At 48.8% G+C, this 27,686-nt stretch overlaps 1 protein-coding gene across 3 annotated transcripts in view; it reads left to right on the plus strand.

The window, feature by feature from the left end:
- Positions 1-27,686, plus strand: part of LOC308388741 (spectrin beta chain, non-erythrocytic 1) — a 101,404-nt gene that overhangs the window by 64,315 nt on the left and 9,403 nt on the right. For all 3 annotated transcript variants that reach the window (XM_080869621.1, XM_080869622.1, XM_080869620.1), the window contains 37 exons: positions 1,032-1,205; positions 2,345-2,436; positions 2,610-2,690; positions 3,617-3,732; positions 3,812-3,924; positions 4,027-4,214; positions 4,775-4,892; positions 5,124-5,282; positions 5,628-5,723; positions 5,854-6,060; positions 6,202-6,355; positions 6,442-6,593; positions 6,695-6,913; positions 6,997-7,077; positions 7,166-7,372; positions 7,455-7,666; positions 8,722-8,859; positions 12,007-12,127; positions 12,237-12,452; positions 12,533-12,952; positions 14,113-14,315; positions 14,483-14,573; positions 14,683-14,829; positions 15,185-15,448; positions 16,834-17,058; positions 17,596-17,685; positions 18,705-18,983; positions 20,555-20,685; positions 20,762-20,966; positions 21,142-21,516; positions 21,790-21,876; positions 25,237-25,394; positions 25,530-25,668; positions 25,799-25,883; positions 25,963-26,159; positions 26,247-26,341; positions 26,697-26,751. In XM_080869621.1, coding sequence (XP_080725747.1) covers positions 1,032-1,205; positions 2,345-2,436; positions 2,610-2,690; positions 3,617-3,732; positions 3,812-3,924; positions 4,027-4,214; positions 4,775-4,892; positions 5,124-5,282; positions 5,628-5,723; positions 5,854-6,060; positions 6,202-6,355; positions 6,442-6,593; positions 6,695-6,913; positions 6,997-7,077; positions 7,166-7,372; positions 7,455-7,666; positions 8,722-8,859; positions 12,007-12,127; positions 12,237-12,452; positions 12,533-12,952; positions 14,113-14,315; positions 14,483-14,573; positions 14,683-14,829; positions 15,185-15,448; positions 16,834-17,058; positions 17,596-17,685; positions 18,705-18,983; positions 20,555-20,685; positions 20,762-20,966; positions 21,142-21,516; positions 21,790-21,876; positions 25,237-25,394; positions 25,530-25,668; positions 25,799-25,883; positions 25,963-26,159; positions 26,247-26,341; positions 26,697-26,751 — 6,090 coding nt within the window. The remainder of the gene's footprint in view (positions 1-1,031; positions 1,206-2,344; positions 2,437-2,609; positions 2,691-3,616; positions 3,733-3,811; positions 3,925-4,026; positions 4,215-4,774; positions 4,893-5,123; positions 5,283-5,627; positions 5,724-5,853; positions 6,061-6,201; positions 6,356-6,441; positions 6,594-6,694; positions 6,914-6,996; positions 7,078-7,165; positions 7,373-7,454; positions 7,667-8,721; positions 8,860-12,006; positions 12,128-12,236; positions 12,453-12,532; positions 12,953-14,112; positions 14,316-14,482; positions 14,574-14,682; positions 14,830-15,184; positions 15,449-16,833; positions 17,059-17,595; positions 17,686-18,704; positions 18,984-20,554; positions 20,686-20,761; positions 20,967-21,141; positions 21,517-21,789; positions 21,877-25,236; positions 25,395-25,529; positions 25,669-25,798; positions 25,884-25,962; positions 26,160-26,246; positions 26,342-26,696; positions 26,752-27,686) is intronic.

A 27,686-nucleotide genomic window follows, 5' to 3' on the forward strand; every position in this document is an offset into this window, starting at 1 on the left:
GACTCTCCGTGATGTCACAGCATCCTGACCCTGAGAGCAGCGAACTCCTGTTTCTGACTCGATGTCACATTCAGCTTGGGTGGAGTCGCGTCCGTTTGTTGTGCGACAGCTGAACTGTCAAACATCTGGCTGATGATTCGGGGCTGAAGCTCGACAGTAAACTGGGTTATCGCAGCGTTAAATCGTCCTGTAAATCCTTTGGTCATAATCACAGCCGAGTCCTCCTCATTCGGTGTCTTCTGCTCCGCCTGCTGGGAAACCGAGGCTCATGGGCGTTCCACGACTGCGGGCACGCTGGGCTCAGTTTCCTCTCCGGGACAGGAATCGCCTCACCTGCACAGTTTCATGGGTGAACTGCCCAGAAACAGAGAAAGGAAAGAGCCCAGGATGATCCATATCAATTCTTTAATTAGAGCATCAAATCCGTAAAACCTCAAATTTGGAGTCAGATATGATTTAAAAAGCACCAAATCATCACGATCATAAAGCTTCAAGCCTCAGATTTAGTTTGAAAATGAATTGAAATCATCAACAAAGATTCTCTGATCAGCAGCTCGAGCCCACAGTCTGAAGTCAAACGGCAAAAGTGACTAAAGTGCTCCAACGCCAGTTTCTCAGGTCCCACTTTCAGCGCCCCCTGGTGGGCGGACCCCGCCATCTCTTTTTAAAAGCTGCTCATCAACCAAAACTAAAGCAAATATAGAAACTTATACGGCAGAAATGCCCAAAGTGCTCCAGAGTACAGCGTGTGTAATGTCCTCAGATCTCCTGTCTGTCGCTTGGCGATCGTGGACGTTTCAAGCCATGATCTGTAAATCTGTGATGTTTCCAATTGGAGGGATATAAACTCAGGACACCAGCGCAGCTGCAGCGTGAAGCAATAAATAGATGATAAAACAGAAAATGTCCGTTTGAAAGCGTTCAGCTGTGTCTGCAGCTGTTCACACACGGCGGCCTGACGCGGTTCACGGTTTCTGGTTTCTGCGGGTTCTTTAAAAAAAACCTCACTCCTGTTTTTGTTGTCGTTTCAGCCGAAACCCACGAAGGGTCGTATGAGGATCCACTGCCTGGAAAACGTGGACAAGGCTCTGCAGTTCCTGAAGGAGCAGAGGGTTCACCTGGAGAACATGGGCTCCCACGACATCGTCGACGGAAACCATCGCCTCACTTTAGGCCTGATCTGGACCATCATCCTCCGCTTCCAGGTAACAGGCAGCTGAGCAAGTTTGCATCCCAACACCAGACTGGGTCATCACCTGCTAGTGTGGTGTGTCTCTTTTTTGGGCGCCATTTTGCATCCCAAAAGACGTCATTACAGTCATCCCTAACACTAAAGATATCCATTGTGACCGAAGTAGAGAAGCTGGTGTTTTCCATGGGGGACAAACGACACCGTTTACGTCCGTCTGTGATTTTGTGTCCTCAAAACTTCTCAGTTTTCAATTGTGAGACAGAAAAAGTCTTATGTGCCATTTTGCATCCCTAAAATAATGAAGCACTTCCTCTGTTGAACCTTTCACATCGATGCTGTTTTGCATCCTGTAGGATTTCATCCAAAGACTATTTTGCATCCCATAACACACCGAGTATATTCTCACTCGCACACACGTTGAACCAGTTATTGACACGAGATGCAAAATGGCAAATCTGACACCTTTTAATATTACAGTTTATTTCACATAGAAGTGAAAGCACTGCTACACTGGAAACTAATCCCTTAATATGATTATGAAGTAGTGAGTTTAAAAATCGGCATATTTTGCTGCAAACTGACGAGTTGAAGTGAAGTTGGTGGTAAAATGTTCACTTCATCCGTCACAAACCAGGCGGCTGTTTGTTAGCTTCAGACTCGTTAAACACAATCAGGTGAAATCCGAAGCCCCGGCTCTTCCTGTGACGTGGTTTTGCTGTATGCTGACGGTCGATGTCACTGGGGCAGTGAACAGTTGGGTGAAAAGGATTTAGCTTTTATAAGCTGTGAGGATTAAAAAATGACGGTTTAAAATCCTGCGGTGGAGGAGCGAGTGCAGACCGATAGCAGGACCACAGTTGGTTTCATATACGCATCAGCTGTGCTCGAATCATTCGAGCTGTCGGACTCAAACTGATGGACGTCCATCAATGAAGGTGAGATGGTTACGTCTGTAGGCTCGTGTGTCTTTGTAAGGACACACTGAGGTTTTCAGGAAATTGGGGGACGTTTTGGAAAATGAGGACGTTTCTGGTTTGCAGAGATGTTGTTCAGCACATTTTGCGTACTTTGTCTCATCTTTAAAAAGCTGTGAGAGTCCTCGGAGTCGGTTTAACCCTAAAGCTGACTGCTTCTTTAAACTGTGCGCCTCAGATCCAGGACATCAGCGTGGAGACGGAGGACAACAAGGAGAAGAAGTCGGCCAAAGACGCTCTGCTGCTCTGGTGTCAGATGAAGACGGCAGGGTGAGTCCTTCGGTTCCTCTCCTGAAAGTTTCTTATACGACTCTGCGCGGACTGTGATTGGCTGTGGGTCCAGGGAGGCGGGTCGAGGGGGGGCTGTCGCAGCTCACTTTCAGCACGTTGATGTCATTACTCTGACATGGTTAGATGGATTTATGATGATTTCTTCTTTGCAGATATCCTAATGTCAACATCCACAACTTCACCACCAGCTGGAGGGACGGGATGGCCTTCAACGCCCTCATCCACAAACACAGGTAGGGCTCAGCCTGCTGCAGGTGCTGCGCAGGGTCGAGAGAAACCCGGCACACGCTTCTCCGAGTGGAGAAATCTGACGTTTGATGGAAACACTGGCTTCTGCTTAATCGCATTTTTAAAAAACAGATTAAAATGATTTTTAGAGGAACTCTCTACGAAGACGAACACTCCAACACCACAGCAGGAGCTCGTGGGAGCTTTTACCGCGGCGTCCTTCAGAGCTCATTAAGATTTAAAACCTTCCTTTCTTTAGTTTATTAGGTGTGATGTACGCAGGCTTCTACAAAACTTTCACTTGTGGACAAACTTGTTTTTCTTTAAACCTCTAATCCTGATGGAGGGAAGGCGGAAACATAAAGACTAAAGTTCCGTTAGTCACAAAAAGAGATGAGACGAAAACATCCTGATGAAAAAGGAAGGCAGCGTCTCGTTAGCAGTACCGAGGTCCGGTCAGACGCAGCGTCCTGTTCTGACTGCTTCAGACAACCCATCACCCACTTCTGAGTGCCTCCCTATCCTCCAGGGTGATGTTGGATGCTGGGACCTTTGCATTGCTGAGACAGGCTGAAACTTTTCATCTGCACAGCATCTTACAATGTTGTGTTTGCAGCCATTCCCCACTTCTGTGAATGGTACTCATAAATCATGACGATTTGCATATCAATGATCATAAACTGACCTCACAGCCCATTCTGTCCTTAGTTCCTCAGGTTCACGCGTTGCTTCTCACCTGCAGTTTATCAACACCAAGATGGCGACAGCAAAAAATCTGAGCTTCCTAATTCATCCAGACAACTCGAGCTAATGCGCTGAACTCTGACAGGGATCATTTTAGCCTGCGTGCCATCAGCGTGTGACGATGTCTGCGAGTAGAGCTGGAATCACGTCACCTTTTGACCTTTCTCCTTCTGTTTCCGGTCTGCAGACCCGACCTGATCGACTTCGATAAGCTGAAGAAATCAAACGCTCACTACAATCTGCAGAATGCCTTCAACCTGGCCGAGCAGCACCTGGGCCTCACCAAGCTGCTGGACCCCGAGGGTAAGCCACGGCGCGCGCACGCACACACACACACACACACACGACATGTTAAATCTGCGCTCTTCATGTTCGTGTGCAGACATCAGTGTGGACCACCCTGATGAGAAGTCCATCATCACCTACGTGGTCACCTACTACCACTACTTCTCCAAGATGAAGGCGCTGAAGGTGGAGGGCAAGAGAATTGGGAAGGTGACGACGACTTTAAAGAACAAAGAAACAAAACGTCTCGTTAAACACTTTCTTTCCTGAAATATACCAGACGTTAAGCTCACGTTGGTTTTTTCCCTTCAGGTTCTGGACAACGCCATCGAGACGGAGAAGATGATCGAGAAGTACGAGTCTCTGGCGTCTGACCTGCTGGAGTGGATCGAACAGACCATCATCATCCTCAACAACAGGAAGTTTGCCAACTCTCTGGTGGGAGTCCAGCAGCAGCTGCAGGCCTTCAACACCTACCGCACCGTGGAGAAGCCCCCAAAGTCAGTATCTGCTTTTAATGCGAGACATCGCCATGGAAACAGACGAGAAGCGTTTTTAATTAATTTAGACAGGAAGTGGTAACAACGACAAGCGGCGCGCTTAATGTGCCGGATGGTTGTGCTCTGATCACACAGCAGCGAACTCTTTGTAGAGGAATCTCCACCTGCACATCCAGGCAGGTGGAGATTAAGATGAATAGACACTCAAAGGTGGAGCGAGACAGAATTACAGAGATGAGGAGACTAAAGACAGGCCTGGAGATGATGGAGAGATTGGGCGGAGCCATCAGTGCAGCGCAGACAGTTAGACGTGCTTCAGGTGTGTGTGTGTGTGTGTGTGTGTAACCACGACACACAAACAGGAAGCAGTGCACAGCTGCTTTAAAGGAGATGAAACAATATGAAACAAACCTGACGTTTAATAGTTTTCCTGGAACGAGTCGCACATCTGAGAGCAAAGCAAAAAGACTCGCCGTTCCTCCCGTTACACTGAGCCGACAGCAGCGGCGGAGACTCCTCTGCAGGGTTCAGACGGCTGAGTTTGTGCTGCTGTGTTTCAGGTTCACAGAGAAGGGAAACCTGGAGGTCCTTCTGTTCACCATCCAGAGCAAGATGAGGGCGAACAACCAGAAGGTCTACACCCCCCGAGAGGGCAAACTCATCTCCGACATCAACAAGGTACCCGGCCGCCCCGCCTCCAGCTCTGTGTCAGAGCTCAAGAATGGAGCCTTTAAACGTTTATTTTACATTAATCTGCCCTGAGAGGCGAAGCGAGCTGATTGGACGGTTTAGAGTCACGCCTGGATGTGTCGACCTGGCTTTGAGTCCAAACCTGTAAAGGTTCAGAACTGCTCGGATCCAGATGTTCAGACAGATGTAAAGACCTGCTCCTGTGTGCGTTTGTTTTAGGCGTGGGAGCGTCTGGAGAAGGCGGAGCACGAACGGGAGCTGGCTCTGAGGACGGAGCTGATTCGTCAGGAGAAACTGGAGCAACTCGCCCGACGCTTCGACCGCAAAGCTGCCATGAGGGAGACGTGGCTGAGCGAGAACCAGAGGCTGGTCTCACAGGTACGCTCGGCTCCGCCCGGGTCACCTTTGATCGAAACCTTTTATAGGAATCATTTTAATTGATCTTTATGTCCTCTCATCACCTCCATGTTTCCTTTCCTCTTTTCCTTCCCTTTCCGTGTATCCTTTCTTATCTTCATCTTCTTCTTGTTTCCTATATCCTTATTATTTTCTTTCCTCTCTCCTCTTTGTCCCCATTCCCTTCCTCATCTCCTTTTTTCTTTCCCACTCCCTTCCTCTCCTTTATACTTATTCCCTCCCCTGTCCCCTCCTCATGTTGTTTCCTCTGTGTCTTCCTCGTTTCCTCTCTCCTCTCCTCGTTTCCTTTCCTTTGTCGTCCCTCAGGATAACTTTGGATTCGACCTTCAGGCCGTGGAAGCTGCTACTAAGAAACACGAAGCCATAGAAACGGACATCGCTGCGTACGAGGAGCGAGTTCAGGTGAGTCCGTCACCTGCTCGTCTCGTCTGACGTCCCGTATTGATTGGTTTAGGCGGAGGTCACAGGTGACGGAGTGAAAGCTTAGAAAGTCATTCTCCTCCTTATCATCTCCTCCTTATCACCGGTGTAGGCGGTGGTTGCCGTGGCAAAGGAGCTGGAGGCGGAGAGTTACCATGACATCAAACGCATCACAGCTAGGAAGGACAACGTGATCCGGCTGTGGGAGTATCTGCTGGAGCTGCTGAAGGCCCGCAGGCAGCGGCTGGAGATGAACCTGGGCCTGCAGAGAGTCTTCCAGGAGATGCTCTACATCATGGACTGGATGGACGAGATGAAGGTACGGAGGGACGGCCGCCATCTTTTATCAGTGGCTTTGTCTTCCTGATTGGTCGTTCTTATTTCTTTACTCGTCCTCTGAGGACACGTGTTTGTGCTCTGCTGCTGGTTTAACCTCCGCCCCTGTGCTCTCCACCTCCAGATGCTGCTGCTGTCTCAGGATTACGGGAAGCACCTGCTGGGCGTGGAGGACCTGCTGCAGAAGCACGCCCTGGTGGAGGCGGACATCAGCATCCAGGCCGACCGAGTCCGAAACGTCAACCGCAACGCTCAGAAGTTTGCCAGCGACACCGAGGGTGCGACACGCAGACTTTACCCGCTTAGCTCCAGCTGTTTGTTCTCCAGTAACACCTCCATCTCACCTCCTGCTCCTCCTCCTCAGATTACAAGCCGTGTGACCCTCAGATCATCAAGGACCGAGTCGCTCACCTCGAGTTCTGCTACCAGGAGCTGAACCAGCTGGCGGCTGAGCGGCGAGCGCGCCTTGAGGAGTCCCGCCGCCTGTGGAAGTTCTTCTGGGAAATGGCTGAAGAGGTGATCAGTTGTTGTTGTTATTTTATTTGTAGTAAATCGGTGGTTTGAGCTCCTGCTCTGAGGAGGTGTGACTGAAGCGTGGGTGTGTGTGGGGTCTGTAGGAGGGGTGGATCAGGGAGAAGGAGCAGATCCTCTCCTCCGAGGATTATGGGAAGGACCTCACGGGCTCGCTGCGACTGCTGAGCCAGCACAAAGCCTTTGAAGACGAGATGACCGGCCGCGCCGCCCACCTGCAGCAGACCATCAAACAGGGCGAGGAGCTGGTGGCCGACAACCACTTTGGAGCCGACAAGATAAAAGAGCGAATCAAGGACATCCAGGTACGACGCACCTGTGCCGCGGTCACACACGACACGATTGAATCCCCGCCTGTTCTTAACGCCTTCCCTCCAACCTCCCGCAGGAACAGTGGGCGGCTCTGGAGCATCTCTCCGCTGTCCGTAAGGCCCGCCTGCAGGAGGCCTGCAACCAGCACCAGTTCCAGGTGAAAACATTCTCCCAGTGTCAGAAACCAGCGACTGAACTCGCCTGGCACAGGAAGGTAAACGTGCTGTTTGTTTTTCCGTCTGCAGGCTGATGCGGACGACATCGACACGTGGATGCTGGACGTGCTGCGGATCGTCTCCAGCGTCGACGTCGGCCACGACGAGTTCTCCACTCAGGCTCTGGTGAAGAAGCACAAGGACGTGGCCGAGGAGATCGGCAGCTACCGGCCCGTCATCGACGCTCTGCACGAGCAGTCGCGGACGCTGCCGCCCGAGAAGGCCAACTCCGAGGAGGTGACGGACGCAGCAAAGCTTCGAACCAGGTAAAGCTTCAAAATCCCAGAACGCACCTCGCTGACGGTTTGTGTGCTCGCAGGTTCAGAGCCGGCTGGCGGGCATCGAGGAGCGCTACAAGGAGGTGGCCGAGCTGACGCGGCTCCGGAAACAGGCGCTGCAGGACGCTCTGGCGCTCTACAAGATGATGAGCGAAGCCGACGCCTGCGAGGTGTGGATTGACGAGAAGGAGCAGTGGCTCAACAGCATGGACATCCCCGAGAAACTGGAGGACCTGGAGGTCGTCCAGCACCGGTAAGAACCGGCCCGCCATTGGATCGTCGAAGAATAACGGAAAATATCAGATTTCCATGCAAACGCACGCCGTGCCCACCCTGTCCGGGTTACGCCCACAGTCAGCGCGCTCGTTTAACGGCTCAGTTACGGGGTGTTTTACTGCTCCATCAAATATTCTGCCCTCTCCTCCCAGCAGGGCCAGAGATAATGTTCCAGCAGTGGAAGCTGTGGGAACAGACCAGTAAACTGTTATTTACACCAGACACAGGTTCTTCAGAGTGTGTGTGTGTGTGTGTGTGTGTGTGTGTGTGGTTACATGGTTCGTTCACAGCAGCCTTCTTCTCGGGTTTTCAGCTGCTTGTCTCTGTTTTGTTCGACCACAAAACGTCACATGGATCCGATCCCAGATGCTGGTTAAGTGTGTGTGTGTGTGTTTAACTGCCCTTGTGAGGACCAGGCTCAGACTCCAGCAGGTTCCCTGCATCATTAAACTCACTGAGAGTTTTGGGGAGGTTCGATTGGTCTTCGGGGTCGGGCACGAGGTGGCACACACCCTGGACCGGTCACCATTAGTCAGCAGGTTGAATTACAGCGACAGACACACCTGTGTTATAAAAGCAGTCAAACCCATCGCACGCCCCCATGAAAAAAGACTTTTTGAATGAACCGGAGTCTGATTAAAACTGGAGTTTTACGAGCTCAGGTTTAATTTGATCTCTGCAGCAGGAATAAAAACACGGAGCTGTAAATGAGAACAGGTCCACCTCAGGATTAAACTCTTTTCTTTGGCATTAACTGTCGTTGTTTGACTGTTTCTAAGCTTTTCATGGCCAGATTCAGCCGCTCAAACCTTTGGTGTAAAATCCGACTTTGATACGTTGTTGGGAGAGTTAAAGCAGCCCGCCTGCTCACACCTGTGACCTCTCATCCTGGTTCTCCTGATCGGCCGTTAGGACAAAGAAAACTGTCCTGCAGCTGTTTGTTGTTTGCAATATGGATTCACAGGGTTTGCATCTTTTTGAAATATTCATGCTGATGATCCTCGTGACGTCCGACTAACCGTCTCTGTTCAGGTTCGAGAGTTTGGAGCCGGAGATGAACAGCCAGGCGTCCCGGGTTGCCGTGGTAAACCAGGTTGCCAGGCAGCTGATCCACAGTGGACATCCCAGCGAGAAGGAGATCAAAGCCCAGCAGGACAAACTCAACACCAGGTAATCAAACTGGGATTATCAGGAATCTGATGACAGCACGGCGATTAGGCTTGTGAAGGAAGCGAGATTAAAAACGACAAAGAAACCGATCTGAGACTGAAGAAGATGGCGGAGAGGAACGCGAGCACGTCGGTCAGCTGAGAAACTTTTAGTCACAGTGAAAACTTTATTTAGCAGCTGATCAGAGACGAGTCAGGAAGTGAAGCTGGACTGAGGTTAAAAAATGTATTTTTACCTGTTTTAAATGACAAATAATCAATCAGAGCTTTGATTGAACCAGAGCGGTCCGTGTATCCAGCAGGTCTGCATCTGGATACGTTTGTGATGTTTGGCTGAAAACATGAAAGCATTTCTCTAAACTTTTCTTATTTCACTTTGATATGAAATATTTATAAAGCAACACCAGCTTTGCTCCGTCTCAGTGGAAAAACTTCCAGACACTCCTGGATCCTGGTCGGCTTCAAACCTGTTTCTTCCTGATAAACTGAGCTAAGCTAACAGAAAAACTGAACACAACCCCGCGGTTATTAAAGTCTGTTCATGTCAATAAAGACACTTTAAAGATACAGTGGGGCAAAAAAGTATTTAGTCAGCCACCGATTGTGCAAGTTCCCCCACTTAAAATGATGACAGAGGTCAGTAATTTGCACCAGAGGTACACTTCAACTGTGAGAGACAGAATGTGAAAAAAAAAATCCATGAATCCACATGGTAGGATTTGTAAAGCATTTATTCGTAAATCAGGGTGGAAAATAAGTATTTGGTCACCTCAAACAAGGAAAATCTCTGGCTCTCACAGACCTGTAACGTCTTCTGTAAGAAGCTTTTCTGTCCCCCACTCGTTACCTGTATGAATGGCACCTGTTTGAACTCATCATCTGTATAAAAGACACCTGTCCACAGCCTCAAACAGTCAGACTCCAAACTCCGCCATGGCCAAGACCAAAGAGCTTTCGAAGGACACCAGGAAAAGTATTGTAGACCTGCACCAGACTGGGAAGAGTGAATCTACAATAGGCAAGCAGCTTGGTGTGAAAAAATCAACTGTGGGAGCAATCATCAGGAAATGGAAGATATACAAGACCACTGATAATCTCCCTCGATCTGGGGCTCCACGCAAGATCTCATCCCGTGGGGTCAAAATGATCATGAGAACGGTGAGCAAAGATCCCAGAACCACACAGGGGGACCTGGTGAATGACCTGCAGAGAGCTGGGACCAAAGTAACAAAGGTCACCATCAGTAACACACTACAACGGCAGGGAATCAAATCCCGCAGTGCCAGACGTGTTCCGCTGCTGAAGCCAGTGCATGTCCAGGCCCGTCTGAAGTTTGCCAGAGAGCACATGGATGATACAGCAGAGGATTGGGAGAATGTCATGTGGTCAGATGAAACCAAAGTAGAACTTTTTGGTATAAACTCAACTCGTCGTGTTTGGAGGAAGAAGAATACTGAGTTGCATCCCAAGAACACCATACCTACTGTGAAGCATGGGGGTGGAAACATCATGCTATGGGGCTGTTTTTCTGCCAAGGGGACAGGACGACTGATCCGTGTTAAGGACAGAATGAATGGGGCCATGTATCGTGAGATTTTGAGTCAAAACCTCCTTCCATCAGTGAGAACTTTGAAGATGAAACGAGGCTGGGTCTTCCAACATGACAATGATCCAAAACACACCGCCCGGGCAACAAAGGAGTGGCTCCGTAAGAAGCATTTGAAAGTCCTGGAGTGGCCTAGCCAGTCTCCAGACCTCAACCCCATAGAAAATCTGTGGCGGGAGTTGAAAGTCCGTGTTGCTCGGCGACAGCCCCAAAACATCACTGCTCTCGAGAAGATCTGCATGGAGGAATGGGCCAAAATACCAGCTACTGTGTGTGCAAACCTGGTAAAGACCTATAGTAAACGTTTGACCTCTGTTATTGCCAACAAAGGTTATGTTACAAAGTATTGAGTTGTATTTTTGTTATTGACCAAATACTTATTTTCCACCCTGATTTACCAATAAATTCTTTACAAATCCTACCATGTGGATTCATGGATTTTTTTTCACATTCTGTCTCTCACAGTTGAAGTGTACCTCTGGTGCAAATTACTGACCTCTGTCATCATTTTAGGTGGGGGAACTTGCACAATCGGTGGCTGACTAAATACTTTTTTGCCCCACTGTATACTGGTAATTATTTTAGGTTATTTAATAGGAAAGAATGTTTTACTCATAAATATTCATTGATTAGGTGTAATTATGTCTCTCAGCATTAAAAATACATGTTGCTCCGCCATATTGAATACAGAGACGGAGATGTCTAATCAGTTTATGTGTGTGGTTACAGACCGGCTACTTATGCAGTACCGCCGATATGGACACAATTAATCATGTGACCCTGCCCTCATAGAGGGCTGGCTAAACATCAGCTGGTTATAAGCTAGCATCTGTGAGCTAATGTTAGCCTCGAGTGTCCTAAAAATGACACTTTTCCTCTGATAAATAGTTTGGCTACATTCTCACATCATATGAACACTTAATCAGTTAAAGTCTAGGAGTCCAACAATGTTAGCTTCACTTCAGAGAAAGGTTTACCAATGCTGGCTAACAGCAGCTAGCAGCAGCTAACAGAAGCTAACAGCAACAAAAACAGCAGCGCTAACTGACAAGAAGGTTCAGCAGCTCACCTCAGTATCCCTGTCATCAGTCTGAAATAAGCTTCCCTGACTTGTTTCAGACTCCTTTGAAGCTTTTACAGCGTCCTCCAGAGGGAACAGATTTGGATAGAGTCATACTTATATGTGAGATTAATGAAGTCTGAGTAACTGAAGCAGATTTGTAAAACTACACTAAAGATCAGTGCTGGTTGGATCTAAAGCTGGAAGCAACAGAATATCTTGTAATTTTTGGTTTACATTTGTAATCGTAGAATAAAGAAAGCTTTAATGTTGGTTTATATTCAACATTAAACGTAAAACAAATGTTGGGGCTAAACCAGAGTTAAGCTGTTATTAAAACTGAGAATGTAAATAAAATGAGTTTCAATTTTACTTTGATGTCATTTATAATAAGTGAGCTGCAGGGTTGATCTGATTAACTGGCATCAAACCGTTCCTGAGCAGGTAAATCGAATCAGAGTTGACGGTGTTTCTGTGTCCAGGTGGAGTCAGTTCAGAGATCTGGTGGATCAGAAGAAGGAAAGCCTGAACTCGGCTCTGGGAGTCCAGAACTACCACCTGGAGTGCAACGAGACCAAGTCCTGGATCAAAGAGAAGACCAAGGTACCAACAGAGCCAAATTACCAAAACCGGCGAACGACGAGAGGCGTGATTTTTACACGAACCACTCTGTGGTGCCTGATCGATCTTTTTGCCCCCCGTCTGTGTGCAGGTGATCGAGTCGACCCAGGAGCTGGGGAACGACCTGGCCGGCGTCATGGCTCTGCAGAGGAAGCTGACGGGGATGGAGCGCGACCTCGTGGCCATACAGGACAAGCTGAGCGACCTGGGAAAGGAGGCGGAGCGTTTGGGCTCCGAACACCCGGAACAGTCCGAGGCCATCAAAGGGCGTCTGGCTGAGATCACCGGCGTCTGGGACGAGATGAAAGTAGGCTTTTCTCCCCGTGTCTGTATATAACTACCAAACGGAGAATTTGGTGCCGCTAATCATCTCCTGGCTGTTTTCAGGACACCCTGAAGAACCGGGAGGAGTCTCTGGGCGAAGCCAGCAAGCTGCAGCAGTTCCTGCGCGACCTTGACGACTTCCAGTCGTGGCTGTCGCGGACGCAGACGGTCATCGCCTCTGAGGACATGCCCAACACGCTGGCCGAGGCCGAGAAGCTGCTGGCCCAGCACGAGGGCATCAAGAACGAGATACGCAACTATGAGGAGGACTACCAGAAGATGAGGGACATGGGTGAGATGGTGACGCAGGGCCAGACGGACGCGCAGTACATGTTCCTGCGACAGCGGCTGCAGGCGCTGGACACCGGCTGGAACGAGCTGCACAAGATGTGGGAGAACCGGCAGAACCTGCTGTCCCAGTCTCACGCTTACCAGCTGTTCCTCCGGGACACCAAGCAGGCCGAGGCCTTCCTCAACAACCAGGTGAGCTCGCCGTTCCATCTCACCTGTGCTCCACGGTGTAGAATCTGAAACCTCAGTTACCATGGATACCAGACTACAGGAAATGGTTCAGAGGGTCATGTGATGTGAGCACAGAGTGAACCGCCGTCGCATTAATGATGCTCACAGTCTCCGATCTGCGACAACCGTCACATGATTTTTGCCCAGATCTCTCCCTCTGTACCCCAAGTGCATGCTGGGACAGAATCCAGCTTCTTTCTTTCTTTGCATAACTTTTACCCAAATAAAAACCTTTAGCTGGAAACGGTGAGTCAGAGGTATCAAATAAAGACGCCTCAGTCTCTGAGCTTCACACAGTCAGAGAGCTCAAACGTCCCGCAGAGGATGTCAAAGGTCAAGTAGCTGCTCAGCTGAGAGACGAGAGTGACGGGACGTGAGGTAGTTCAGAAGTTCAGCCAGCCCTGTGATAGGTGAGCAGCGTGAGCATGGCGCTCGCTGTGCGATCAGAGGCCTCGGCCTGCGTCACAGTCCAGGATTCAAAGAATCATCAGCTGTGATTTCGAACACTTCAGATTAGAAATGTTTCTGGTCGTGCGGCTGTTTTCTCAGGTCACACGCTGCCACCTGCTGGTGAAAAGCCTCCATTACAGCCACGTGTTTACCCTCAGCGTGTGATCTACAGCAACTCATTTCTGTCCGCTTCAGCTCACTCACACGTTTTCAAGCGAACATGTTACGTTTCTTTTACCAGTTACACAGAACATTAATTAATAAAAACTCCAGAACAAATGGTAATGTCTCTGTGTTCGGTCTTCTCCTCCTCTGGCAAAATGGTGGAAATCCTGATGATGATGATGATGAAGGCTGTGCTTAGCCAGGCTGCTCATTAGTTAGCGGAGATGGGAGGATTACATCAGACGAATTAAAGTTTAAGCTGGAGCCTGGTGGCTGTGGCTCAGGCGGAGATCATCTCAGTGTAACAACCTCAGCCTGCTTCCTTCACTTTAACGTAGAAGTTCGATGGTTTTGAGATTGTTCTTACATTTCATTCTGAAACAACCCCTTTAAGATGACTTTGTTTTGATTGGCTGCCCCTCGAGCAGGCTTGAAAAAGCCCCACCCCTCTCTATGACATCATCCAGATGCTAGTTTTTAACGACTCCTCTGCGTTCCTCCACCAGGAGTACGTCCTGGCTCATACAGAGATGCCCACCACCCTGGAGGGCGCCGAGGCTGCTATCAAGAAGCAGGAGGACTTCATGACCACCATGGACGCCAACGAGGAGAAGATCGGCGCCGTGGTCGACACCGGCCGCCGCCTGGTCGCTGACGACAACATCAACGCCGAGCGCATCCAGGAGAAGGTGGACTCCATCGACCAGAGGTGACCAAGAGTCTGTCAGTGTGTGAGAAATCGATCCGGGAAGGGAGAGAGGATCATTTGATGATTTCCTGTTTACGATACATGTGACGATGTTAAAGGGAAACGTGAGCTTTACAAACTTTAACCTTCTTGCAGAAAAACGAAACAAAATAACTTTTGTTCTGCAGACACAAGAAGAACCGAGCGGCTGCCAGCGACCTGCTGACGAGGCTGAAGGACAACAGAGACCTGCAGAAGTTCCTGCAGGACTGCCAGGAGGTAAAGCGCCGCCATTCAAAACACACGAAACATCCAGAGTGCGGAGGGCTTAGCCTCTGCTTCAGCTGCTGCTGGTGTCTGAGCTCGTTTGCCGGCTGTGTTTCCTCAGCTGTCCCTGTGGATCAACGAGAAGATGCTGACGGCTCAGGACATGTCGTACGACGAGGCCAGGAACCTCCACAGCAAGTGGCTGAAGCACCAGGCCTTCATGGCTGAACTGCAGTCCAACAAGGAGTGGCTGGACAAGATCAACAAGGTGAGCAGGGAGGAGGCGGAGTCAGACCGAGGAGGGAATCGGAGGACTGAAGTACGCAGCACAGATGAGCCCAGCAGCTGTTAGAGTACGAGAGCAGCCTGTCGGTGCTGGGTGACATCACTGAGAGCAAAAGCATCATTTTCAGTTGGCAGCATAAACGTCACACATCCTCGTATATCAGCACAAATATGTAAAAGAGTCCCTGTGACATCGCCTGTTTTAAAGCTGCCGTGTTTCTAAGCTGTCATCCCTGAACTCAGGAGCGTTGTCCAGTCCAGACCAACCGCTCGGCTCAAGGTGTAGACGCGACGTTGTTTTCTGCTCTGACGATTGGTTGAAACCTCCTGTGCCGCAGGACGGGCAGACGCTGATGGCAGAGAAACCAGACACGGAGGCCATGGTGAAGGAGAAGCTGGCGTCCCTGCAGACGATGTGGGACGAGCTGGAGTCGACCACGCAGACCAAAGCCAAGTGTCTGTTCGACGCCAACAAGGCCGAGCTGTTCACGCAGAGCTGCGCCGACCTCGACAAGTGGCTGGGCGGGCTGGAGGCGCAGCTGCAGTCGGACGACTACGGCAAAGACCTCACCTCGGTCAACATCCTGCTCAAGAAGCAGCAGGTGAGGACGAGGTTTCCTTTCAGTGTGAACTATAAACTGTATATCTGCACGATGTTGGCTAAAAACACTTTGTTATTGACTCTATCAGCTGTCGGAGGGTTTCCCTGTAAACTGGTATTGGCAGTGATGCATGAAGGAGGAGAAACCTGGACCTTTGATTTCAACAGCAGGGCGGGTTGGGCCCCAGCCCCCCCCTTCTTTAGGCACGCCCCTGACTCGTGTTATTCTGCACAGAAACAGCTTTTTTCATAATCAGATAATTATTGATTGATTGATCCGAAGCTCGTCGTTACTGCGAGTCCTCCATCGCCATGCTTTCTAAGCAGCTTTTACATAATTCAGCCTCACACTCGCTCCTCTTACGTAATCGTTCACTGGAGTGTCGAGCCCACGCTGAGAGCGCGGACAGCCGTGTTTGTGAGGACCTCGCCGTTTTTCCACTGATGATGGTTTTAAAGGTGGAGGTCCTCGATGGTGCCGACGATGGTTTTATTAATGTAAGAGTAACAGGGAGGTCCTCACAGAGATGGTAAAACAGGAGCGTGTGTGTGGTGTTGGAGGGAGATCATTAGTGTTTGATCTGTCAAACAGAGAGAGAGGAAAACAAACCTCCTCCTCCTCCTCGTCTTCCTCGCTGCTCTAATTTTAGTTCAGGCTGTCCTGTTTCTGCTGCAGACGTTCGTTGTGTTTGTCAGTCGCTTCTCGGACGTCAGGAGATTTTTTATTTTACATTTTTGACAATACTGAAGGAAAATAAGACGAGGCCTCAGAACCAGTTTTTAAAATTATATTCTTTAAATTTATAATTTTTTAACACTGTTTGCTTCTTCAGTGAGCAACACTGTTTTTAATTTAAAGTATTTATATTTAATATTGTCTTTTTATACATGAATTCTATTTTTAATGCAAACTTTATGATTTGATTTATTTCTCTATTTTTGACTGTTTTGCATTTTTACTCATTAACTGAGTTTTGAGCTTCTCTTATTTATTTTATTTATTTTTGTTTATGGTTTCTTTTTGCTGCTTATATAGTATTTTATTTTTAAAATGTTGATTTTATTTAGTTTTTAGGTCTTTGTTGCATTTTTTAATATTTTGATTTTTCGGTGGATATTTCTCGCTTTGCATTTGCTCCTCATCAGAATATTTTCTGAAGGTATTTTATTAAATTATTTCATTTTCCTCGTTAAAGCAAAAAGATGCAAATAAAGCAACATCGTGCCGACGATTGAACCGAATATCAGAAAAACTTTCAGCTCTGTTGAAACAAACTGTTTGTCTTAGACGTCATTCACATATTTTCTGGGGGGGGGGGTTGCGCTCGTGTCTGTGGCTGCAGCGGCGTCTTCTCCCCGTCTCACCTGTAAACTGTCCTCCTGCAGATCCTGGAGAGCCAGGTGGATGTACGTCAGAAGGAGGTGGAGGAGCTGCAGAAACAGTCACAGGCCCTCAGCCAGGAAGGGAAAGGCTCCGAGGAGGTGGATGGACAGAGAGTCACCGTGGAGAGGAAGTTCCAGACGCTCCAGGAACCACTGAAGAAGAGGAGAGACCACCTCATGGCCTCCCGGGAGATCCACCAGTTCAACCGAGACGTGGAGGACGAGATCGTAAGTTTTTAATGTAACGACCTCTGAAGGTGAAAATCATCTGGGCCCAACAAAAAGTTAGTAAAATACAAAATTAATGGATTAATTTGTATTATATTGTGTCAAACATTAAAAGTAAACGAATTTGGAGATGAATGAAAATGAATCAAAGAAAAACTTCAGCAAAAAAAGTCATAATGCATGAAATGGAAAATTAAAGAAAATATCCTTTAAATACTACAACAACACAAAAAAGTACATAAATAATTTATGTAATTTTTAATGTGATTTTGGTCCTTTAACGATGACACACATGTTTTAATAACATGAACACAAACGTCGTCTCCACGTTTCTCAGAAACGACTTTTGACAGAAGTCGTTTCTGAGAAGGAACCAGAAGTAAAAGCGTCAGAGAGGAAGTCGCAACAGCTGCTGCGGTCACACTGATCACACTGATGTGGGAATAACAGGTGACGTGTGTGTGTGTGTGTGTGTGTGTGTGTGTGTGTGTGTGTGTGTGTGTGTGTGTGTGTGTGTGTGTGTGTGTGTGTGTGTAGCTGTGGGTGGAGGAGAGGATGCCTCTGGCCACTTCAACCGACCATGGACACAACCTGCAGACGGTCCAGCTCCTGATCAAGAAGAACCAGGTACGCCTCACCTTTACCTGCAAACTGCACGTTTTTCACGCTGATGGTTTTTATTTCTAAGCACTTCCTGTTTGGGATTAGGGATGGGTATCGTTTAGGTTTTATCTGATACCGGTGCCAAATCGGTACTTTTGAAACGGTGCCGGTGCTCAAACGGTGCTCGAACCGGTGCTTAAAGAATGGAGAACACAAAATTGGTCCAAAAACCTCTCATGTTCAGCTGTTTTTTGTAAAAAGATAACAATGTTAGCCTTTTCTGCAGCTATGGGGCATATATGGTATCACTCTTGGCTGGAAGCAGTGCTTAAACAATGGAAAAAACACAAACTTAAATCCTCTCATGTTTAACTGTTTTCCACTTTTTCTTTGGTCATTTTAGCCTTTTTGTCCAGGGTGAAGGGAGTATCTGCCATCAAACAAGAAGACAGCTGCATGTAGCTATGATGATGTTTGCTAGTTCACCTTACATGCATTAATGTAATAACGTGGTTAGTCTACTCAACGTAAATTACACACGAACAACATTAAGCTACTCACGCAGAGAAGAACGGCTGCTGCCATCAAATACGGCGCATTTCTCGGCTTTTAAAAAAAACGCTATGCGTCGCCAGGTGTTTCATCAGATTTGAGGTGTTACCTCCTTTGACAGTATCACAGTATCAGCTTAAAGCACTTGTTGCTGCTGAGTTTGCATATTTTGCTGTGAAGTACAGCCAGACTTTTGACCGCTTCGCCTTGGACATTTTTAATCTGTAGCTCTGCTCTAAAAGAACTTACGTACCTGGCCCCGCCTACTATTCTCGGAAACGTAAAACGATTGGCTAGAAGTGTATCACAGCTCAGGGAAAAAAAAGCACCGAAATAAAGCACCGAAATGTGCGCTGCTTTTCGGTCTGGTTACTACCGTTTATGATGGCACCGGACACCGGTACCCATCCCTATTTGGGATTTTTACAATATTTCAATATAAAAGCAGTAAAGCCTCATATAATCCTCTCTGTGACCTTTGACCTTCACAGACCTTGCAGAAGGAGATCCAGGGCCACCAGCCTCGCTATGACGACATCTTCGAGCGCAGCCAACACGTCCTGCGCGAGGACAGCCCGACGACCGAGCTGATCCGCCAGCGGCTCGCCGATCTGCAGTCGCTGTGGGAGCAAATCAAGAAGGAGACGGAGAAGCGCCACACCCGCCTCAGCGAGGCCCACGAGGCGCAGCAGTACTACTTTGACGCCGCCGAGGCCGAGGCCTGGATGAGCGAGCAGGAGCTGTACATGATGTCAGAGGAGAAGGCCAAGGTGAGGGGAGGAGCCGTGGGGGGGTGTGGAGAAGACGGACGCTTTCAAACTAGCAGAGCTCTGACACGTGAGATCCGGCTGTGTGATGGAAACCTGAGTCAGGTTTTAGTGCACTGGCACCTCAGTACATCCTCTTACCAAACAGAGTCAGGTGGATGTGTTCAGATTTTCAGAATAAAAGCATCTCTAAGGACAACATTTTCCCCGATTCTTTTCCTGCAGTTCTCTCTGACTGCCCTGCAGCAGCCCTGTGTTGCATTCAGGCACAGTGTGTTTGACCCGGTCCTCTTGGCTTTAGAGAGCAGCGTTGGATATCTCTGAGCAGGAAAAAAGACGTTAATGAAAATCTTACAGCCACTTAATCTCATTGGCTGTATGTTTGTTGAGGCTTTCCTTGTATGTCTCTGTGGGTGTCTGTTCTGTTTCAACTGTTAGATGTTTTGAAGGCCAGATTACTGAGTTAAGTTTGGTGATCAAACTGTGGGAGCATCTCACCTGCTGATCAGAATTCCACTGTGCATCAAAACTGGAGCTCCGACTTCTCAGACGCTCCGTTTTCTTCTGTTGGAGCACTTTTAGCATCTTTATCCGACCAATAATATGGCTGCTGTGGGGTTATTGTGCTAACACGGTCCAGACCAGGACTAGCAGACAGCTAGTGGCTACAGCCAACTGTCAGTCAAAGAGGCCACGCCCCTAATAATGCAAGTTTTAAGCCTAAATATAACTTAACCCGGTGAGTTATGAAGCAGTTGTTATATTTGTCTCTGACTCCTGAAATGAACCCCAGAGAAACTGTTAACGTGTCTCCTCCAGTACAGAAAACCTGTCCTCTGCATATAGAGACACTTATTCTACTTCCTGTCTTTTACTTCCTTTTAATCTTTAATCTGTGACAAAAGTTGAATCTAGTTTTTATGAAGGGGGGAAATGACCCACAGAGAACAGAGTGTGTGTCAGGCTGTGAACATGTTTGGGAGTCTACGGGGACAGACTCACTGCTGGAGCCTCTAGTGGACGTTGGAGGAACTGCAGCTTTTAACCTTTTAACTTTGCTGTAAAATATCTTTAAACAGCTTCATGCTTTTCTCAAACACTCCTCGACTCTTTGAACCATCTTGAGGAAACATCCTGCACGATTTAAATAAAGACGATGTTACAGAGAGTCGGTCGGTCCGTGTTTCTGTCCTCATGGCTAAAAACTTCCTCTTTCTTGGTTTTCGGGCACCTCCTGTTTCCTCTCTTTGCTTTTGTGTTGGTATCAGACTGTTTCTGCTGCTCAGCTCACTCTAAAAACTCTGGAGGCAGGTGATGTTTTCACTTTGGTTTTTCTGTGGCGTCAGTCTCAGGTGAACTCTGCAGGTGAGGGGAAACTGTCAGAGCTGTTTAACAGTCCCGACTCTTCTCAGCTGTCCTTCCACTGCCTTCACTTTTCTGTTCCTCAGCATCTCCTCTCCTTTCTCACTTCTTGTTTCTGATTCTTTAATTTAGTTTCTTTTTGAATCATGTTGGAAAGTCCAGAGAAATCTGAGCTTTTGCTTTTGCTAAAATCAGCCTGTGTGCGTCTATAGGACGAGCAGAGTTCGGTGGCCATGCTGAAGAAGCATCAGATCCTGGAGCAGGCGGTGGAGGACTACGCCGACACCGTCCACCAGCTGTCCAGCACCAGCCGGGGCCTGGTGGCTGCCGGGCACCCCGACAGGTGAGGTCGTTTTCCTGCTTTGTCACAGAGAGGAATGAACTTGGCGAATAATGAGGATTTAAAATCTGTCCTGCAGCGAGCGCATCGGCATGCGTCAGTCTCAGGTGGACAAGCTGTACGCCGGCCTGAAGGATCTGTCCGAGGAGCGCCGCGGGAAGCTGGACGAGCGTTTCCGCCTCTTCCAGCTCAACCGGGAGGTGGACGACCTCGAGCAGTGGATCGCCGAGAGGGAGGTGGTGGCCGGATCGCACGAGCTGGGACAGGACTACGAGCACGTCACCGTGAGTTACTCGATCAGCCGCCTCCTCGCGCCGTGCAGGCGCCTCTGAGGTTCTTATGGAAGCATAAAAACCCGACGTGTCCATATAAAAACGAGTGAAAACAGGACGTCACAAAGACTTTAAGGCAGCACGTCGTTTGTGAGCATGCCCATTTCTATTTCCTCTCCTCTTGCAGATGCTGCAGGAGCGTTTCAGAGAATTCGCCCGCGACACGGGCAACATCGGCCAGGAGCGCGTGGATGGCGTCAACAAGCTGGCGGATGAGCTGATCAACACCGGCCACAGCGACGCCGCCACCATCGCGGAGTGGAAGGACGGCCTGAACGAGGCCTGGGCCGACCTGCTGGAGCTCATCGACACACGGACGCAGATCCTCGCCGCCTCCTACGAGCTCCACAAATTCTACCACGACGCCAAGGAGATCCTCAACCGCATCCTGGACAAACACAAGAAGCTGCCGGAGGAGCTGGGCCGAGACCAGAACACGGTGGAGACCCTGCAGAGGATGCACACCACCTTCGAACACGACATTCAGGCGCTGGGAACGCAGGTGAATATTTCTCGTCTCCCGCCGAGCCTGTCCGAGCTCTCGTCCCGTTAAACGAGGTCGTCCTGATTATCTTCAGTCTGCCTCTCGCTGAACGATCAGAAACTCATAAACTGATATTGTCCAATGAGAAATGAAGGCAGTGACGTTATTTAGAGCATGCTGATGGAGACTGTCGTGACTCTGATTCTGTAGCTTCATGTTCAGTTTTTCCTCCCTCGTGTGTTTTTAAGCTGTTCCGTATGCTGAAACGTTTCCGTGCTGCTTCCCTCGCAGGTGCGGCAGCTTCAGGAGGACGCCGTTCGCCTGCAGTCGGCGTACGCCGGAGACAAAGCCGACGACATCCAGAAGCGAGAAGGAGAGGTGAGCCTCGGTGTCGGGCAGCAGAGGTGCAGAGAAACCACATCAGTTCACTCTCGCCCTGATCTTCCTCCTCCTCTTACTGACCAATAAGCGCTGATGTCGTGACGTCACGTTAAAACGCTGTTTGCCTCGCGCATGCTGCACTGCTGCCGCACTAACACCGCACTCTTCCTGCGCAGCTCAGCCGCTTTGTCACATGAATAATTTTAGCTCTCTGAGACACTCGGACACGAGCTGGAGTCACAGATCGAGAGGTGAAGGGAACGTTGGAACTCCCAGAAACATTTTAGGATGTTACAGGGCATGGTCAAAATCCTGGGAACACACTTCCAGCTTTGTGTTATTCCCATAATGAGGAAAAATCGTTTAAAACCAGAGTTCAGGTTTAAGCGTCAGAGGTGAACGGGCGCGTGGTCGCTGCCGTGCGCGGCGTGCAGAATCGTGCACGGCTCACTGTTCCCCATTAAAATGCAAGTTTAATATCTGATTGCTCCGCCCACTTTTCCAAAATGGAGAAACTGGCGTTGCAGTTTGAGGTGAGGATCGTTTTTGGACTCATAAATTTCATGCTTTTAATGATTTCATCACTTTTTATGCGAGTGTGCAGCAGTGTAACAAACAGAGTCCAGATGTGCAGTCTTAACGCGTTTCGCTCAGATCAGCGTCTTTGTGTGAAGGTTACTGTTCACGACGTGCGTGTTCCTACAGTCACGGCTGCGTGCGCCCGTCGAGCTCGACACGAAGCCTCATTTTCATATCAACTGTTTTTACTCTTTGCACTCGGAGCTCGCTGTAGAAACGTGTAAGCGTGACTCCATCTTTGCCCGTCAGCTGAGGTTACAGGCGAGGAACAGGCAGTCTCGTCACCTCCAGCTCTCGCGTGTCCTCAAACGGCTCAGCGTCACGTTTCTGTAAATCTGGACAGTTTAATTAAACGTTGGTGAAAAACCTTCAAATGAGGATTTGACTCCAGAGAGGAGGCGACGTGCTGGGCTGAAAGAGAAGCAGCTGAGCAGCTCGCACACCTCGTGGCTCCGCCTCTTTTTGTTTGGCGGTCCGGTGCTTTGCCAAACAGTGACTTGCAACGTTTCCGTGTGTTTTTCATGTGTAAGATCTTTATGTTGGTAAACAGGGTTTACAAAGAGGTTCAATGTAACATTTTAAAATTACACATAACTCTGTTATTGTAATCACATTCTAACAATCCAGCTTTTTGTGCACTTCAAATATGTTTGCAGAACTCTGGTGATTTCTGTTGCATTATGTGCATTATCCTCTTGGCCAGATCGCTCTGAAAGAAGACATTTTAAATGTCAACGAGACTTTTCACCTGGATAAATAAAGGATACGTAAACGTCACTGCCTTGTGACAGGTTGTTTGAGGCTTATGAGAGATACATTGTTTCATAGACCAACAAGTTATTTATAGCAGTTTAAATGCGAGGAATCATTTCTTGGCACTGGCATTAGTATTTTTACGGGGGTGTGGTGCCGATACGGCGTCACTATTTGTGCTTTGTAAACACGATGTCGCTCTGTAACCTTTAACATAGTAAAAGGATCCTAAACAGGCCGACCTGCTGTCGGCGTTCCTTCATTGTTAGGAGAATGAATGATGGCGCTGTAGTGCTGAAACTCTTGCCCGTCCCTGCTTCCGATTGGTCAGATGCCGACTAGCTGTCATGTGACCTTTGAGCCCACTGGGATAAGTGAAGCCAGGTGAGCAGAATCCCGGACTTGTCGTCAGTTCGGCTCTCGGGTTTCGGATTCGCCGCGATGAAGAGCAACGTCACGCTCCAATAAAGTGGAGCCGTGCTTCGTGCGAGCTGCTGGGTTTGCTCCGTATTCGTGTCGGTCCCGCCCTGCTGGAGCTGGACTGTTGATGCTGAGCACTGAGTGTTTTTGATGGCGTTGTGTTTTGACCATTCCCTGTATGTCCGTTTCCTCCCTGACCGCCCAGAGGAGAAAGGGAGAGGTGAGACTCTGTTTACAAACGTCGGCTTTGCATCAGTCTTCATTTTGGCTGCAGTTTTAGGCTTCCTTTCCTCCAGTCTGACTAAAATGTTGATGAGCCGCAGTAACATTTTAGTCCTTCCCATGCAGCTTAGTGTTTCCCGCAAACGCTCCGAACATTTGTTCTTTGTCTCCGCTCGCCTGGGCCGCAGAGGGGGTTAAAACAAGCGCTGCTCGTAGTTTGAGTCTGCTGACTCGGCAGAGACAGAAGACAACAGGCTGACAGGTTTGGCCTCCAGCGAAGCTTCTTTCAAACTCTTTTTAAATAGTTTCCGTCTTCCTGCACCTTTAGCTACCAGAGCGTTCAGCTTGCAGTCCTCCGCAGCCACGACTCCGTCAGCTGACGAGTCGCAGAGTCAGAGGGGTTATTCTGAAACGATGCCGGTCAGCCGGGCTGTTCGGCTTTGTAAGCATTCACCGAACAACCCGCCTCCTCAAACACAGTAAAAACATCTGCAGCCTGGATTCATCGAAAAATGTTACAAATACAAGACAAAATCTAATAAAAACTCCCAAATAATTCGATCAGTTTGATGGACTTTAATGTGCAGATTCACATAAACGCACGTTTCTGCAGAAAGTCACCAGTTAGTAACAAACAATGTAATCTTTAACATTAGTAATATGTGAGGTACATTTAAAGACAGCTCAGCAGTTAGTGTGAAAGCAATGTTTTCGTTCTTACAGCAGCTTTGAATGATTCACAGTTCAAAATAATCCTTCTTTATCTGATCCCCCCCAGGTCATCCCATCTGAAACGGCTTTAGCTCCTCCCACTTTAAAACAGCATTGAACTGATTGGCTACATGTTGCGATCCCCTCTCTGTGACATCATACAGATCCCAGAGTACCGTATTATTAGAACCTGATCGTGTTTGATATGAACCTGAAGCATGAAGCAGGATCAGTCCACGCTTCCTTCTCAGATAGATGATATATCCTGTCTGCTTACGTCATCGTCTGGAATCCGAACAGAGCCATGAATAAATAGATAACAGCTGATGTAATAACTGATGGAAGTGCTGCTGTTTGCACTCCAGCTTTGGCCTCTGCAGTCTGCACGTATGACTTTTTATTTGCTGGGATTGGCTTTTATTTGCGCCCTCAGGCTGTGACGCTCCCCGACAGCACAGCTGGACGCCTGAAACACTAGATCTACTGCCCCCCCCCCCCCCCCCCCCCCCCCCCCCGTAATGATCTGAGTCTGGATGTCATCACTTCCTGTCCCCCTCCCTGATTCTCAGAGGCCCAGCCGGCTCCTTTTAGCCTGCATTAATTAAACCAGGTCTTCTGAGCCTCTCGTCACTCGGGGCTGACCGTCGCTCTTTGTTGTCTCCTCCCCCTCAGGTGCTGGAGGCCTGGAAGAACCTGCTGGAGGCGGCGGAGGGCAGGCGGGCGAAGCTGGTCGACACCGGAGACAAGTTCCGCTTCTTCAGCATGGTGCGCGACCTGATGCTGTGGATGGAAGACGTCATCCGCCTCATCGAGGCTCAGGAGAAGCCCAGGTAGGAGGCACGGAGGGGGCGGAGCTTCCTGTAATGACTGTATCCCTTTACAGGTTTATTATAAAACTCATCCTAAATGTTTCTGAATGTTTGGGATCAGAAACGTCGCTCATGTGACGCCGTGCTTGTTTTCAGGGACGTGTCGTCCGTGGAGCTGCTGATGAACAACCACCAGGGCATCAAGGCGGAGATCGACGCCCGCAACGACAGCTTCACCGCCTGCATCGAGCTGGGCAAAGCCCTGCTGGCCAGGAAGCACTACGCTTCAGAGGAGGTGGAGACTTCTCACATTTCTCACTCGGAGCGAGCACGCCAAAGCTGCCGCGAAATCCTTCATTACTCTGTTTGTGGTGATGTCATCGCTTTACTGAAGTCATGAACTTTTGAATCTTTCCTCCTCGCAGATTAAAGAAAAGTTGCTTCAGTTGACGGACAAGAGGAAAGACATGATTGACAAGTGGGAGGACAGATGGGAGTGGCTTAGACTGGGTAAGTGCCTCCGTGCTGTTCAGTTTATAGTCCGAGGTGAGCGGGTGGATTTGGGTCTAAGGTGTGGATTTGCTTCCAGTGCTGGAGGTGCACCAGTTCTCGCGGGACGCAGGTGTGGCTGAGGCGTGGCTGCTGGGACAGGAGCCCTACCTGTCCAGCAGGGAGATGGGGCAGAGCGTGGACGAGGTGGAGAAACTCATCAAACGCCACGAGGCCTTCGAGAAGTCGGCCGCCACCTGGGAGGAACGCTTCGCTGCGCTGGAGAGGCTGACCACGGTGAGCGCGCGCCACGAGAAAGCGCCGTCACCGGATTAAATCTCAGCTCTGAAAAACGAGACGTTGACTTTGTTCTTCTGGTTCCAGATGGAGTTACTGGAAGTGAGAAGAAGGCAAGAGGAAGAAGAGAAGAAGAGACAACCGCCCGCTGAGGCCCAGCCCGCCGACGCTGCAGCTCAAAGGTAGTTTGAAGTTTCCTTTGTGTCGGAAACTTCTGGATGCTGTAAGCAGCGTTTTGACTGTGTTTAAGACTCGGCCGTATTTCCTCAGGAACAGCTTTGTGTCATCGTCAGAGTCCTTTCTCCTGTCACTTTTCACAGACACATGTACAGTTGCCATTTGTGTTATTATGACAAATATTTTAGATTATTGTTGTTACAGCTGTTAATGAATGTTTGCACCTAAACCGTGCAGCCTGCTCGCCGCGCTCACATGAAGGTTTTCAGTTTAATCGTCTAACTTCGCCAGCTGAGCGAGTTCGTCCGGACGAAGCCACTGAGGTGCGTCTAACTCTCTGCGTCGCTGTGCTTTTTGCAGGGCGGGCGAGCCGGCGTCTCAGAACGGGCTGCCGTCTGACCAGGAGTCTCCCAGGGTTAGTTACCGCTCACTCACCTACCAGAAATACAGCGGCACCCTGCAGAGCCGCAGGGGCGCCGCTGCACCCTGAGCTGCACCCACATCACACACACGTCCTCGCATCAATCTCCAGCATTCATCGTTTGCTGCTCCTTTCTGATTATTAATGTCTTATTTTAAAACGAGTTTAGCTTTCCAGGTGTAATCTTCTTCTCTGATATTTGTTTACTGACATGAGGAATCACAGCTGATGGGCTGTTTTTAAGAAAGCCTGCAGATGCAGCCTTTGCACTTCAGCATCACCTTTGAGTTTGAGACCTTTTACTTTGGTGGGAACTTTTAATATGAACCAAACTTCCCTGACGTTCCAGTTTGTTCAGGCTGGACAAAGACGGGAGGAAAGCAGTGTTTCTGCTCTTTCACTTTCACACACAAGAACAAACCAGAGTTTTATCCACTCCTCATTTGTCTTCCCCTCCATCTCCTCTTCCTCTCTCTCAGCTCGACACTCCTGTCATCCTCTCCCCTCAGTTCCTTATGTTCCTGCTGGTTTATGTCATCATTTATAAACTCACCCTGTGGAATATGAATGACTGAGGATACAAACAGAAAGACACTCAGAATTAGCCTTAAAGCCACAAACTGCCACTTAAAGCATTTGTTCCATTTTCATAGAAGAGATTTTTTTCTCAAACAAAACCAAAGACAACTTAAATCAGTTTATCAATCATTAAAACTGAGGCTGATTTATCCTGATGTTAAGAAGAAGCACGTCTTACTGTTCTTGTCTTACAATAAAACCTTTAAGTTTAGTTTGATCGATAACACTTTCAATTCAGTTCAGTTTTATTTGTACAGCACCAAATCAGAACAGTCGCATCAAACCCAGAGAAAAACAATCACATGACCCGCTATGAGCGAGCACTCTGGTGACAGCAGGGAGGACAAACC

Source organism: Rhamphochromis sp. 'chilingali', assembly GCF_963969265.1.
Source record: "Rhamphochromis sp. 'chilingali' genome assembly, chromosome: 20".
NCBI classification, from domain to species: domain Eukaryota; kingdom Metazoa; phylum Chordata; class Actinopteri; order Cichliformes; family Cichlidae; genus Rhamphochromis; species Rhamphochromis sp. 'chilingali'.